We start from the raw sequence: 13,206 nt of genomic DNA, 5'->3' as shown, positions 1-13,206 counted from the left end.
AGTCTGGGATTTCCCCCCAAAATGTGTGTTCTGCACTGTCCAGTCCTCTCCTGGACAGTCGACATAGATTAGGTCTGTTGCCCCTCTAGAGGGGTCAATATACAACAGTTTGCCACCCTACGTGGAGTTGCCCACACAGTTCACAACACTGGATTAGTTTTGATTAAAGAATAAAACAAGTGTATTTAACTCCAAGGAGATAGGTTTTAAGGGAGTACAAGTATAAGGCATTAAAGTCAGATATGGTTACAAGAGAAATAAAAATAAAATACATCTTAGTATTAAAACTTAACAAACTGGACTTGGTTCAAGGTGAAGTCCTTTACCATATGTTCCCAGAATCATTGCTGACCAAATTCTCAGGCCAGGATCTGCTCCCAAAATCCAAAGGCTATATTGTATTTGTGTAATTGATTATTCCTTCCGAAGTTTAGGACTCACATTTGTCCTTACTAAATTGCATCCTATGTATTTCAGACCATTTCTCCAGTTTGTCAAGATAATTTTGAATTCTAAACTGGGGCTTTAAGAATGTAACCTGGGCATATACATGATTAATGGTGACAAAAAATTATAACTTTAATACTGGAAAAGTAGTGTTCTCGAAATAAGGTGGAATGGTTGGATAGCCTTACTCAGATTGCATCCCTGGTGAGAGTAATTTGGTCCCATACAAAAAAGCCTACATTAAAATAGAGTTAAGATTGATAATATGTATTAGTAATTTAAGACTAAAAACTTTACAGAGAGATTGCAGTTAGCCTAAAACCAAGAGTTACACAATTTAACTCTGCCCTATATTGATACCATGCAATAGCGATATGATTATGATTGCAGCATTTTGTGTCTGGGGTCCCAGATTAGGTTGAACTGACTTTTAAAAGCACATTAGCTGTTTCCATTTGTTTCCCATCATGGTATCACTATAGGGCAAAGTTAAGATTGTGTGAGTACTTTAATGTGCATTTCCTGACATATTTGGATTTCTGTTACGTGTAATCTTAACTCTGCATTTATAATGCTCTCTCTTGAGTTACTTACAGCATTCTTGTAATGAGTTTTACGTTTAAAATTATTGATACTTCAGTTTTTGGTCTGGGGAGTTCCTTGTTTTGCTGCATTTTATTAAAAATTTCACACTGTAATACTAAACAAGAAACCCAAAGAGAAACTACCATGCTATATTTCTAATGGTTTGAAATATGTAGTATCAACCTTAAATATATTATTTAATATTTTTAAACTTTTAAGGACAAAATGCACCAGAGTAAAACAGTCAGAGCTTGCTGGCCAGTAAAACTGGATATACAGCTGCTTTGCATCTTCAAAGCAGTGCAAAGCAACTGGAGTGTAGTGGTTAATCTGGCCTTTAATTTGCAATTGATTTTTGGGTTTAAAGGGTGATATTACAGAGAAAGAAACTGTGTGAAAGGAAGGGCAATGATGAGCCAAATCTAGGGCTCCCACAACCCCCAATGCTTCTAGTTCAGTTTCCCCAGCAGTGCTGCCTTGGTGCGTAGCAGAGCTGAGGCAGAAGAGTAATGAGGAGTCGTCTTTCAAGCACTGATGCTCAAATTAGTATGCAGCTACAGAACTATTAAAGAGCATTGACAGCTGGGCCAGGTAAACTGTACAGTCTCCCTTGTATCTTTGAGCCATTACAACCAACAGAATTGTTGCATGAAAATTAGCGCTAGAGAAAGGATAGTAATTGGTTTAGTTACTTCTGATATCACAGTAGCCCATCTTATGTGTTACCTGAGCTGTTGAACTGACCCTGCCTGTAGCTTATAACAAGTAGATACAAAAATTGTTAATAAACTTTAATTATACCTTAATCTCTTTAAATATAACCTATGCATGAAACTGTAATCAATTTTAACTATCGAGAATGTTTGAAGAGTCTGTTTTATTCTATTATTGCTATCATTTTAAACCAAGAAAACCCTGATGCAGATGATAAATTTATTTAAAAACCCAGTGTTTAATTAAGTTTAACTCTAACTAACTGAGAGATTTATATAACAACATTCCAGGACTGTCACTTCGTGTGTCACTCTGAAGCCTAGATTGTCTGTTGAGTCAGGGTGAAGCAATGGAAACAGTTACAAGCATGTTCAGAGCTCTTTTTGTTTAAAATATCACCATGTTTATTTATCACCGAGATTTGTGGTCTGCTATTGTCCACTTTTTAAGTACTCAGACATGTTGGGGGTTTTTTAAACTGTATGAATTACACCTGTACAATAGCATGGGCTTTCACCTTAATTACTTCTAAAATCTTGAAAATTCATTCATTCTTTAGCTCACAGAGAAAGTGCTGTAAATTTGGGGAAGTTACAGAATATTTTCCATATGTAACAAAGATGTGAATTGCAACTTTAAGTGTGAAATGGAACTGAACCTGTAGTGTGTAGTGTCACAACCAAGGCCTCCATAATTAAATATAGCATATTTTCAAAACATTGTTTTAAAAAAAAAAAAGTTGATACCATTTATAAATTATATTCAGGGAGTGGAATTAAAATGTGAAAGTAATGAGTTTTAGGGGGCAGTGAGCATGTTTCTATTGTGTGTTAGTATAACTGAACACTCATCTCTGCAGCACATAAGCCCTACCACAATACAAATAATATAAGATTAATATAAAATATGACAATACTATTTGTTAGCCTGTTTTTAAAGGTTTTGGGTGATTTTAATGGGACATGCGCTCCTAAGTCACTTAAGAGTTTTTGAAAATTCCATTCTTCATCTTAAAAGGGACAATTTACTTCAAATATTTTTGTCTGTTTTGTTTGTCTGATTTGTGGGATTAGCTAATAACTGATCTATGAATATATTTGTCCAGGGAATAATGCCAATAGTAGCTATGTTAGAACTGTATATCTATTTTTAAACAGACTTAATATTTTAAAGAAGAGAGAAAAGAGAATCAGTAACTCACAACCAGACATGCTGATATCTGGCAGCAGCCTGACACAGCCCTTTGTCTCATTCTTCATTTAATGCCAGGTCTAATACATAGCAACTATGCTCTTAATTACATAGATAAGCACCTTCTCAGCAGTGGGAGGGTCCAGACTGTTTAAAGAAACCACACCAAACAAGCACACACAGGGAAAATATCTGAAATAGTAAGAATTATAGCATGTATGTGTGCAAAATTATATGTCCAAATTTCTCGGGTGGGTGCAAATCTCTAAACGGCACAAGATATCATTTCATTTAAACAAATTCCAGACTGCAGCAAAGGTGGATATATATCTTGTGAATGAGCAAGTAATGAAATGTATTGTATGTAAATACTAGAAGAAGAATAAATTGCTTAAATGCCATACAGAACAGAATTATATAAAGGATTAACATGTCCTCATTGTAACAAGATTTCTGCAAATCCAATGTTGCAATTCACTTTTTAAATGAACTGTTTGAAACAAGGAACTTTCTTATAATTAATCCTCTCTCGCTTACATCATCTTAAGAATACACATTAACTTTCAAAGCCCAGGGCAGAACACTATCAGTCCTTTACTGGATCAGCCAGCCCCATTTATTTTTAAAAGTAGGATATTTGCCATTTGAATCTTGTTTGCTAATCTCTAGCACTATATTCTCCCTTCTGGATAAATGTATGATATGTTTTTTCAAGCTTTTAGGGCTCCTACAGTAGGGTGTCATCTAAGGCACGCAACATGTGAAACAATTCACTAACCCTTTCTCTCCCATAAAGAAGTGTTAAGAAAACACCTGAGGTCATAAACTTCCCTGAGAACCTAGAGATCATTTAACAGCAATCCCAGTTCCAAGGCCGCAACAACTCCAGTCTCTCTCCATAGAGCAGAGTCCACTGCAACCCAGCAGCTCTCCTCTTTAGCTAGATAAAGCAGACCAATCTATCAGGCTCTATAGCAAACATATCTCATCAATATACCAATTAGAGGTCTTCTGCAATCCTCACTTGTCAAACTATCAAACCCTTTTAATAGTCACAGGGCCAAAATAGGCTCTGAATTTACACCAACCATTTCTTCCTTAACCATCATTATGATCATGTAGTCTTCTGTACAGGAAGGGACAGAGGAGTGATGATTAGGGAATGAGGGCGGGGTACAGTTGACTTTTAGTTAATGTCATAATAGAATCCAAAAATATTACTAATTTATTTTTCTGGTATAGATCAATCTGAACTACTTACTGTAAATCAAGAAATGAGTAAGAAATTATATAAAATGCTAGTCCATAGCAATCAAATTAAGTTGACAATCTTATCAGCAAGACAACTGTACATGAGGTGGAAAGTACTGTTGAGGATTAATATGATTCAGTCATATTAATTTCCATATATATTTTGGTCATCTCCCCCTTGACTGCATTAATGTCATGATGCAAATTGGAGTTCACAGTATATTTCAGACAGCATTAGAATTGTAACTATTCAGTAACACCAGAAAGTTCTATCTTGGAAGGTTTAAAATAATCTACAGTATGTCAGAAAATTCGAGAACAAGCATAATTATGACAGTATACTAAATCGGAGTTGAAGCAAGGGTAGGAGACAGAAGGGGGAAAATATCTTTATGTGAGAAAGGATAATGGAAGAAAGTCTCTTTTTGTGAGAAACAAAATGATCAGACTCGCAGGTTCAAAGATAAAGTCTATTAAATATATTATTTTACATTTATTTAGTACCTTCAGTCAAGAAGTCTGTGGAAGAATTTTACAACCATTAATTATATTCCACAATACCTCTTAGAGAGAGGTAGGAGATATTGAAATCATCTCACCATTGAAAGGTAGCTATCTCTAGGGAAAAATTAAACTGGTAGTAACACACAGCATTGTCACACAGCAATTTAGGGATATGAATGGAAGGAAACAGCCAAATCTTTGGTCCTTTCTCTGACTGCTGCAAAACTGGCTTAACTGGCCCATGTGGGAGGCAGAATGTCATTATTGTAGCTAAACAGGAGTTTGGCCAGGACATTAAGGCTTTTCTGCAAAAAGTATCATGAGATGTTGAAAACCCAAAAGTGGGACAAGCAGATTTTTCTATTGCAACATGAAACAAGTACTTTTCATAGCACTGTGCAGTTTAATAATATACTTGGTCTCTGGATCAGAACAGTCAGAGAGAAAAAAAAGCAATTGCTGAATCACTAACATACCACTATTTGCATCACTCTGGTTTTCCTTGGAAGTCTCTCCTCCAAATATTTACAATGTCCAACTTTCCATAGTTTGCTTGGAAACTATACAGCTTCAGAACATTGCTGAGAGATGTTGCACACAGAGTAATCACAATGTCTGTTATAAGGTTGCCTAACCATTTCCATGATCCCCATATTTTCAATTGTTTATAACTTTGACAAATGTTAACCTTTCAGGATGCAGTTTTCCATGGCTGCAGACTGCCTCAAGTTGATTTTTTTTTTGGGAGGGCAGGGAGAAAACGGAGAATTAATCAAAAACAGTGCCACTGTTTTCAAGAAAGAGGTCAATGAAAAATAGCAAGTTTTGGCTACATTAAAAAATAAAATTCCCACCATCTTTTGAACAGCTCTAGCACTTCAGTGGTTTGAAATAGGACCCTGAAGTTTGAGAAAGGAATAGTTCTGAGGTCAGCCATTCACTGTCCCCATGAAAATTCATCCAGATTTTACCAAGTTATAAACCATGTAAAATCGCCACTTTTGCACATGCACAATAGAAATTGCATCACTTCTGAAAGTTCAAACTCATACTGCATCATTCTGAAATAAATGCACAGCACTATATGTCCATACAGGACATAAGCAAAATGGCAGCAATAACTTCAGCTGCTGTTTTCCCTCCATCAAATACCCTTTGGCCTAGGGTAAGCAATGTCATGATCATGACAGTTATTAAATAACAAACCTGTGAACGAGAGAGAAATAAAACTGATACTATACATTGCTGTGCTAAATAAAGAACATTAATAACAATTAAATAAACTTAAGAACCTTCAGCATTCTTTGGATAATTTTGGTAAGAATGGGTAATAGGGAGTGAAAAAACACAAGAGAACCAATTTTGTCATCTAAAAAATCAGGATTAATTTAAAGTTTTGAACTTACAGTATCATAGAAGTGTAGGGTTGGAACTGTTGAATTATATCTCCTAATTATTGTATACCATTTGGAACATCAAATATACTTAAACCTTTGTAACAAATGCGACTTACCTGAGTCCCTAGCCAGTGCCGTGCTCCAATAGAGTTCCATGGTGGCCATGCCATCACCAGCATGGTGCCTGCTGGGACATCACTCAAATCAGAAGCAGATTAGCTACATCAGAAAAGTTATTTTGAGGACCTAGAGGTGGAAAAAAAACCCAGTAGGTTTAATGTTGGGCTGAAAGGCATTCAGAACATTACAACTATTGGGGGCATTCAGCACATATAGTTAAAGTTGCTGAAATTTTGTAAGTCATCTTTAAATCTTCCAAATGTTGGAAAAACAAGACATGGACTTTTAAAAGGTTCCATTTATCTGTTCAGTGCCAGAGACCCATCTTGCTTCTGTCATCTTTGAATGCTCAAGTATGTTGGGGTTTTTTTTGGAAAGGAGTGTTTTAGTGGAGTCCCTTTTTGTGATTGATAATAACAAGAGAGACTGAAGCTAAGTTAGAAAAGGAGCAGTACTAGTACCATTAATGTCAAAAGAGTTCAATGCTTGATGCAATGGTAGGAGTGTTGCCCTAACAAAACTGAAACACTGCTTTTTGTGCATGCACAAGTACACACACACACACACACACACACACACACTTGCCCCCTGCAGAGACAAATGTACAATGCAGATGTAGGAAAACTCCTACTGTAATCACTATATTATGAAAGAAGCTAAAAACAAAGTAAATTAAGTAATTATCATAACATGGCAGGAAGGCCAGTTAGTTCTTAAGAAGCTACCCATCATTTTTTCCCCCAGCTTTATTTAAGCAGTGCTTCTGTAGTGGGGTGGCAATATGACAGCTGCCCAGCCAGTATCTCTTACTGTCCTCTTAACAGTCCATTCCCTTTTATATTACATTTGTCTCAGCTAAAACAATGAAAGTAAACTAGTAAATTTTGTTTCTGTTTTAGAGTCAGCTTTTGGTTTTTGCACTCTTGGGTTCTGGTGCACTTGCACAAGTGTTTGGGAGAATGTTTTTTTAAAAAAATCTGTTGCCATTTTAATTTAAACAACGTATATGGAATATTTCTAATTAAATTCTGTAAAAGCTCATTTTACAAAAAGTAAAATATGGACAACATTTCACCTGAGACCAGAACTGTAACCACAATGGGGCGAGCAAGGCAGCCACCCAGGGCGCAAAGTCACAGGGGTGGAAAAACAGAACCAGAGGTGACGTGTGTATGGGGGGGGCACATTGGGTCACCGAGGTGAGTCAGGGGATGGAAGTGGCACTTCCTCCCAAAGTCCCACCGTACAGGGCCACTCGCCCCCTAATGGGGCATGCCCAACAGTTTGAAAACCTCTATGGGGCAGTCCCATGCCCCCCAGAACCTTTAAATTGTGTCCACCCCCCTCAACAGTTATGGTCATCTCTGAATGGGGCAGAAAAATGATGAAAAAACTGGCAGGAGGCACTAATAGGCTTGCTTGCCCTAGCGCTAAAATGCTTAGTCTCTGCCTGAGATAGTCCCTTTAACTTGTACCAGCTGTTTTTTATGGTTAGGCTTAATCACAAAGTCCAAACTGCTGCTAACAGGGTGATGGGAAAGGCCCCCATCCCACTGACAGCAAGCCCAACAAGCATCCCTGCACCGAGGCAGTGCCAATTAAGCACACCTGCAGAGCATGCTGCACCTGGAGAAGGGGAGCTTAATAAATTGAAACTGGCCATAGAGAAGTGGGGGAAGTTTGCCAAATCTATCACAAGGGCAGAACGACCCAGTCCAGTAATTCATCACTTTCTTTCTGTGGCCTGAGGTCAGATAGCATAGTTTTCCCATGTACTTTTAGAGAAGAACGTTTTGTGTTGGCTAGATATATTACAACCAAAAGCAAATAACAATTCAATGTCTTAATAAATCTTTCGTAACCATAATAGCTACAAAAACAAAGTACCCAATACTCTGAGACCTAAAGCTTTTTGTAAAACAAATATTTATATAATTAATACTTGTATTTTATTTTCAATATAAATAGCTACAACAAATCTAGCAAACAAATACCATTATATCACTTACCAAAATACTGATTAAAGTACTTTACCAGTGCTACTCTTTGGTTTGAAGGGAATAAAATTGGGTCCCCAAGTGGCTTTTGCCATTGAATTCAATGGAAGCAGGCCCAAAGAAGGTGATGGCTATAGTTAAAGTTGCCTAACCCTTTCTATTGTAAGATCCGGTTGTCCATTGCTTATAACTTGGCCAAATTTTAACCATTTGGACTGAAAATTTCCATGCTAAGTGACTGCCTCAGACAACCATTTTTGATGGAACTTAAAAAAAAAATCAAACATTTCCAAGAACAAAATTAGGGGAAAATGCATTGTTTGACTAATTTTAAATTCTTACAGTGATTTCACTGAAAAGCTGTAGCAGCCTATGTTTCTGAGCAAGGATTTGAAATTTGACTGCATGGAAAATTTGCCCAAATTTGGCAAAGTTGTAAGCCTTTAAAAATCAATTTGCATATGCTCAATAGAGGTTTGTTGGAGCTTGCTACCTAAATTCTCCAAAGATTCCATCCAGAGTTCCAGGGCTGAGTGAGGCTTTCCCTGCAATTGTTCCTGCTGGAAGTTAGGAGCACTGTGGTGACAGGCACTGGAACTCAGAGAAAGGAGATTGTCTCTCCTGTGCTCTCACTGAACTCCTTGCTGGCACACAACCAGCATGAAGGAGAAGGACCTGGATACTGAGAGATGAGTGTAGGAATTGGGCAGGAGACTGAGACAGGAATTTGGGATAGGGAGGGAGAATGAGACAAGAACTGGCAGGGAGAGGAGGGCTGGGAAAAGAGGCTGGATGGATGGGATAGGAAGAGAAGGGTGATCAGGCTTTGTGGGACAGAAGCAGCAGGGTTTATAACCACAAGAGCACTTCTTCTTTCCTGCAGTTTCCCTATTCAGGGTTGGGAAAAGGCTATAAAAACTCTCCAAAACTCATGATTTTACACCTATCTGTCATGCAAATTGGTCTCTCTACAGTCCAGTGGTATCCAGTACATGTATCTTTTCTTGTGGCTGGCCAAGTCTCTGTTCCATATATCGGGATGGATTGAAATACAGTATTATACACTCTATAGTAACTTTATTGGCATATTTTTAATCACAGACAACTGGGGGTCATCTCCTGCCACTTACACCAAGCAGCTTTGGTATGATGCTGGGCATCACTCAGTAAGGCACCACTGGCAGCAACCACTGACAGTGTTATTTAAATTCTTTCACTCTTCTAAGTTCTCTGCCTGTAAGATCCTTTATTGTGGGTCCTCCTCCCTCAATTATGAAAGCCTCAATCCTATCAACATTCACTCTAAGTCCCTCCTGCTCAAAACTGTGTTGCCACTGTTCAAATTTGGTTTGCAGGGTCTCACAATTTTCCACACAAATCACTAAATCACCAGTGAACAGCATATTCCAAGGCTGCTCTCTTAGGATATTCTCACTTGTTACATCCATGACAACCACAAACAAAAAAGGCTATAGCTCCATTCAGTTTTGACTACGGTAGTCACTCTATCATACATATCCTGGACAAGATGGACATATGCTTCTGGCACACACCTCCATCACAAAACTCCACCAAACTACTTCTCTTGGTGTGTGATTGTACACCTTCTCCAAGTTCACAAGACCATACTCAGTTGCTGCCTCTTTTCTCTGAGCTTCTCCATGAGGATTCAGACCAAATATAGCATCAAATATACTCCTTCCCAGCCTAACCGTACTGACCCTTCCAGATTTCAATTGTTCCATTCAGACGCTTTTCAGTAATCTTCTCCTATGCTTTCATAGTGTTCGTTATCAGCTTAATTTGGTGATAATGAGCACACAGTGTAATATCTTCTTTACATTTAAAAATAGTCACCACAAAGCTTTTATGCCATTCATCTGACGTTTTCTTTCTTAAGAATATCACTGAAGAGACTTGTAAACTACTTGACACCTTCCTTTCCCAATGACTTCAACAAATCCATTGGTACTTCATCATGCTCAGGTGCTTTCTCCTTTTCTATTTTCCTAAGTGCCTCTACAGCCTCTTCTTCCTGTATGCACTCTATCATGCCCCAATTCATTTTACATGTTCTTAATTCCTCCTTTGAATTCTCTTCACTCATTCAAATAATCACTCCAGACTTGGTTGAGTCACTCTTCATTTACAATATTCTATGTTCATTTCTAATATGAGAAAACTCATTCACACCCTTCATCATCTTGCCTTAGCAAGTTTGTAGCTGGTCTTTTCTCCCTCCCAGCCAGTTATACAGCTCATCACAGCTTAGCTTTAGTGGATCCCATTGGCCTGGAGCAGCAATCCACGGCCAGTGGGAGCCGCGATCGGCCAGAGCTGTGGATGGGGCAGTTAAACACACCGGCCCGGTCCACCAGGGGCTTTCCCTACACAAGCGACGACCCCTGTTTGAGAAACCCTGTTATTCAGTATCTCTCCTGCTGCCAAATGACTGACTTCCAAATATTGCTGCTTTTCACCAACTTCTTAATAAAAAAAATACTTAAGCTTTATCCTCTCATCCCCGATTTTACATTGGCACTTAATTTAATGACTGGAAGACTGAGACTGCAGCAGATGGCTTAAATGTTGTGTAAGCTACAGTCTGAATGGGCTCCGCCATCTATTGGTGAACTAGGGGAAAAGACCTCCAGGCCAGACCATATTTGCACACACACACCTACTTTGCCTAGATGATCAGCAGGCAGTCCTACTTTGCTGAAGTGATCAATTTTGACTGGTTTGGGGTTAAAAGTCACCTTAGCATAGGATGAAGGGATACTGAAATGTTATCCTTATTGTATGAATAAAAGGGCAGCTGAACCGAATTTAATATGCCCTAATGGGGTGGGGTCCAACTAATGTTAACCTCACTCACCAAGTGACTGGGGGCAAGGGTAGAAGTGATGCCAAATCCAAGTGAAAGAAAGAGTGGGTGGGGATAGGTGTTCCTACCTGGTGCTGTAGACTCTGCTAAAGGAGTTCTAGATGCTATTTGATTCTCCTCTTCCAGTGTTTAAAGACAGAGCTGATCTGACTCAATTGAGAGGCCTTATTTCTTCTCAGTGACCACTAGAACTGAGATCACTGATGAGCTAGCCTAGGAGGCTGAGCCTTAGAGCTGGTTTGGGGACGGTGTCATGGTGAAAAACAATGTAGAGGAAGAAACACTGAGGTTCCCCACTAGCAGGCAAATCACAAAGACCTGGAATCACTAAGAACAGGGCTAAGTGGTGGAGCTTCAGCACATGGCATCGCAGCTAAAGGCAACAGCAAGCAGAGACAGCAGCGAGACTAGCGGGCAGCAACTGTGGCAGAGGCAATAGCAGCAAGCAGCAACAGAAGCGGCAGCATCACTAGCAGGCAGTGGCAGAGGGGCCAGTGATGCCAGTGGGCAGCAGCAGAGGCAACAGCAGCAAGCAGCGGCAGTGATGGAGGCATTCTGGGACTTCGCTGACCTCAGACAACCAACCGTAAGTGAGTTGCAGTGGAGGGGAAATGGAGGAGCAGTATGTTAAAGGGACTTTCATCCATCAGACTTTCACCTAGCAAGGTCAGAAACTAAGGCAAAGGATGACTGCCCAAGATACTGTGGGGTGGATGTTTACTTATTTTTTGCTTACTTATGAATCTTGTGCTGGTGTTTCCCCAAGTTAATGTGCCGCACCCTCGCCTTTTAATAAGTTTATTTTTGTTATACATAGATTTAGTGCTTGTGAGTGGGGAAGTATTGCCTCTTAGAGGCACCTGGGGTGGTAGTTCGCTTTCCCAGATATCTGGGTGGGGTCTCAAGCTGATTCTAGGTGGTTCTGAACCCCTAGATATTGAACCCAACCATTTTTGCTGCCTCCACCACCTGGCAGAAGGGTTACAGCAGAAACACTTGTGGAGCCCCCACTTTCTAGATGTACATGGCTACAATGTGAAAGGGCCAAGCCGACCCCTACAATCCTTGACTGATTGGTGGGCAGGCAGAAAAGAGAGATGGCCCCAGAGCCCTGATTATGGATGGGGAGGAAATCCCATCCTTAACTTCTGTTGCCAGACTACCTCTCACGGGGGAGGACAGTAATGTCATGGCATAGAGGGAGCTCTGCCCTCCCCAAGTTGGGAGAGGCCACCTGGCTGGCTCTGGGCCTATTGGCTGGCACAGGGATGGGGCTGAAGAGAGCTCAGAAGCAGGCTAGGAGAATGGCCCAGACACTGCAGCCTTGACCAGCATAGTGATCATGGGGATGGACATTAGGCAACACAGCTAGATAAGTGAGGTTCTGGAAATAATCTGGAAACTGTCAGAACAAAACTGGGCTTTTTTTCCCATTTTTTTCTAGAGGCTTGGTATGGAAAAATTGGGAGGAAATTGAAAAAAAACTTTGTGAAATATTCTGTTTGCCAGAATCTGGGAATGGGCGACAGGGGAGGGATCACTTGATGATGACCTGTTCTGTTCATTCCCTCTGGGGCACCTGGCATTGGCCACTGTTGAAAGACAGGATACTGGGCAAGATGGACCTTTTGTCTGACCCAGTATGGCTGTTCTTATATTTCCTCTCAGAATGATCAGTGACAGAATTTTAGAGTAATGTTTAAAATTATATTTAAAAAGTGACAAAGAGTCCTGTGGCACCTTATAGACTAACAGACGTATTGGAGCATAAGCTTTCGTGGGTGAATACCCACTTCATCTGACGCATGACATGCAGACGTATTGGAGCATAAGCTTTCGTGGGTGAATACCCACTTTGTCAGATGCAAGTGGGTATTCACCCACGAAAGCTTATGCTCCAATACATCTGTTAGTCTATAAGATGCCACAAGACTCTGTCGCTTTTTACACATCCAGACTAACATGGCTACCCCTCTGATACTAAAATGATATTGTTACTGCTACACTTGAGTCCTTCAAAATGTTTTCTAATAACTAATATTTGAAATGAAGTTTATTTCAAAACTTACAGTATTAGGTAATTGTAATTTCTATATACTAGTAGGCCTGTATA

The 13,206-nt window shown here is 39.5% G+C and overlaps 1 protein-coding gene across 5 annotated transcripts in view; it reads right to left on the bottom strand.

Moving 5' to 3' along the window:
• IL15 (interleukin 15) overlaps window positions 1-13,206 on the bottom strand; it is a 72,673-nt gene that overhangs the window by 41,646 nt on the left and 17,821 nt on the right. For 4 of the 5 annotated variants that reach the window (XM_039539761.1, XM_039539765.1, XM_039539766.1 and 1 more), the window contains exon 2: window positions 6,206-6,335. In XM_039539761.1, coding sequence (XP_039395695.1) covers window positions 6,206-6,268 — 63 coding nt within the window. In that variant the 5' untranslated portion in view covers window positions 6,269-6,335. Of the gene's footprint in view, window positions 1-3,715; window positions 3,868-6,205; window positions 6,336-13,206 lie in introns of those variants that run through there. The other variant, XM_039539764.1, reaches the window with a different exon arrangement.

This window comes from Mauremys reevesii, linkage group 5, assembly GCF_016161935.1.
Source record: "Mauremys reevesii isolate NIE-2019 linkage group 5, ASM1616193v1, whole genome shotgun sequence".
Taxonomy (NCBI): Eukaryota; Metazoa; Chordata; order Testudines; family Geoemydidae; genus Mauremys; species Mauremys reevesii.
This window is presented reverse-complemented; position numbering and strand designations above follow the sequence as displayed.